The sequence below is a fragment of the Octodon degus genome, unplaced genomic scaffold, assembly GCF_000260255.1.
Source record: "Octodon degus isolate 3935 unplaced genomic scaffold, OctDeg1.0 scaffold00021, whole genome shotgun sequence".
Lineage (NCBI taxonomy): Eukaryota > Metazoa > Chordata > Mammalia > Rodentia > Octodontidae > Octodon > Octodon degus.
The window spans coordinates 18,651,926-18,653,865 of record NW_004524597.1 but is presented as its reverse complement, the minus strand read 5'-3'; the positions used below and the strand labels follow the sequence as shown (position 1 = coordinate 18,653,865).

At 56.7% G+C, this 1,940-nt stretch overlaps 1 protein-coding gene across 1 annotated transcript in view; it reads left to right on the top strand.

The window, feature by feature from the left end:
- The first annotated feature begins 201 nt into the window (after positions 1-201).
- CUNH22orf31 (chromosome unknown C22orf31 homolog) overlaps positions 202-1,940 on the top strand; it is a 10,594-nt gene continuing 8,855 nt past the window's right edge. The window contains 2 exon segments of the mRNA XM_004628172.2: positions 202-245; positions 1,051-1,228. Of these exon segments, the coding sequence (XP_004628229.1) occupies positions 202-245; positions 1,051-1,228 (222 nt within the window).

Sequence of the window (1,940 nt, the reverse complement as noted above, 5' to 3'; positions counted from 1 at the left end):
CGGGGCAAGAGCGTAGCCCCGCCCCGGCCGCCCGGCTGCCCCGCCCCGGCCCGCCCTCCTCAGAGCCGCCGCCACCGCCCAGGCTGCTGAGGGCCCGCCCGACTCGGTCTGGAGGCCCAAGGGGCGGAGTCGACGGCGCACTCTTGTCCCGCCCCTCCCCGCGCCTGCCACTCACGGGCTGGACTCCGCCCACCCTGACTCATGGTCCCGCCCCGCCGGACGCCGAATTGGCCTGCGGCTACCAGGTGAGTGGCGGGCTGGGGCCAGCTTTGGAGCCCCCTTGCTGAAGTTGGGCGCGGCTGAAGCGCGCCGGTTCCCGGGGACCTCTGCTCTACCAGCACCTGGGTCGTGACCCACGAGCGGGCTCAGCCACAGCGGCAGTAATTAGAACAGCATCTGGAAACCGCTTCTCCTTGCTTGGTTCATCTCAGTGGTTAACAAAAAGGTGCTTTGGAATCAGCCTTTCCAGGTTCAGAGCCCACTGGGTCACCTGTAAGACTCTGGACAGGTTAAAAAACATACAACTCCTACCTCACATTTCCTCACCTGTTAAATTGGCGGTGGTGGTGGGGTTTGATAACAATTGCTCCTCAAAACAGTTGTGCTAAAATAGCATGAAGAAACTTTTATGTGTGCACCGTAGGGGTCGAGAAAATGTGAGGTTCCTTTCTCCCCGCTGTCTTGCAGTCACAAAGGAGGCACATATTAAGCCCTGGTTCAGGGTCCTGTCACACAACTGTGTCAAATAGAGCAAGTTTCCTGACCTGTCTGAGCCTCAGTCATCTGCAAAATAGTGATCACCAGTACAAAAAAAAAAAAAAAAAGAGGAGCCATAGTAGACCTTCACAGATTAGATGAGATGGAAGCGAGAACACCGAGGAGTATACCGCCCGAAGCAAAGCCTAGAAATAAATAAATGGAACAGCGCTGCTTGTTCTACAACATGGGAGACAGGCTGGCTTGAATTCTGAGGCCCTTTGCCCCAAGAAGTCTTTTCCCAGCCTCACCTGGGTCTGTCCTAAACCTGCCTTCTTCCCCATACTCCCCCAGGCAGAAGGGATTTTCCTACAGTTCTCGTCTACAACGCCCTGGTGACGCCCAACGGGACAGGTCTGGGCAGCGCCAGGCGCTTTCAAGTCCCTGGTCCCGGACTTACAAGTGCCGACGTGCGCCCAGTGCGGTGGCGGGAACACCTGCCCTCGTGTGCCGGCTCGCGGTGCCCCGGGGGGTGGGGGGGTGCTGGGCGGGTCGAACCTAGGGGATCCATGGCATGCCTAGGGACACCTGCCCCTGCGCCGCACCGTTGACTCCCAAAACCCTCAATCCCCTCAGTTATCCCCCCTTCTACAAACGCACAGTCAGCTTCTCCCAGGGCCAGGCCCCAAGGGCGCAGCTACCTCCCAGGAGGCCTCTCCATCCCTCTCCACCCACATGACCCAGTGCTGTGGCAAGAAGAATCTTGTTCAGTCATTTGTTTTCACTGTCATTCCTGAGTTGAAGAATCCTCTGGGCTCCTTACTAGAGTACAGGACACACCATCACTAACCAACTCACCCAGCCACACTCCATCCTGGGGACATGTCCTCCCGATCTCAGATTCTAGCTCAGTCTGCTCTTTCTCCATAATTTCGGGTCCTGACTTGGGCCCTTAGGCAGAAGCACTTTCAAAGATAATAATATGAGAAGGTATAGGTGACACCATCAGTACAAAGTAAATCCTGGTTAAAAGTGAACCTTCTGGGCTGGTGAGATGATGGCTCAGTGGTCTAAAGCACCTACTTAGAACAAGCTTTGCGGGGGCTGGTGAGATGGCTCAGTGGTCTAAAGCACCTACTTAGAACAAGCTAAGCTAAGCAAAACACAGGGACCGTGGTTCAATCCCCCAGCACCACATGCCAGACAGCCCCGCCCCCCCGTGGGCTGAGCTGGCCACACACACA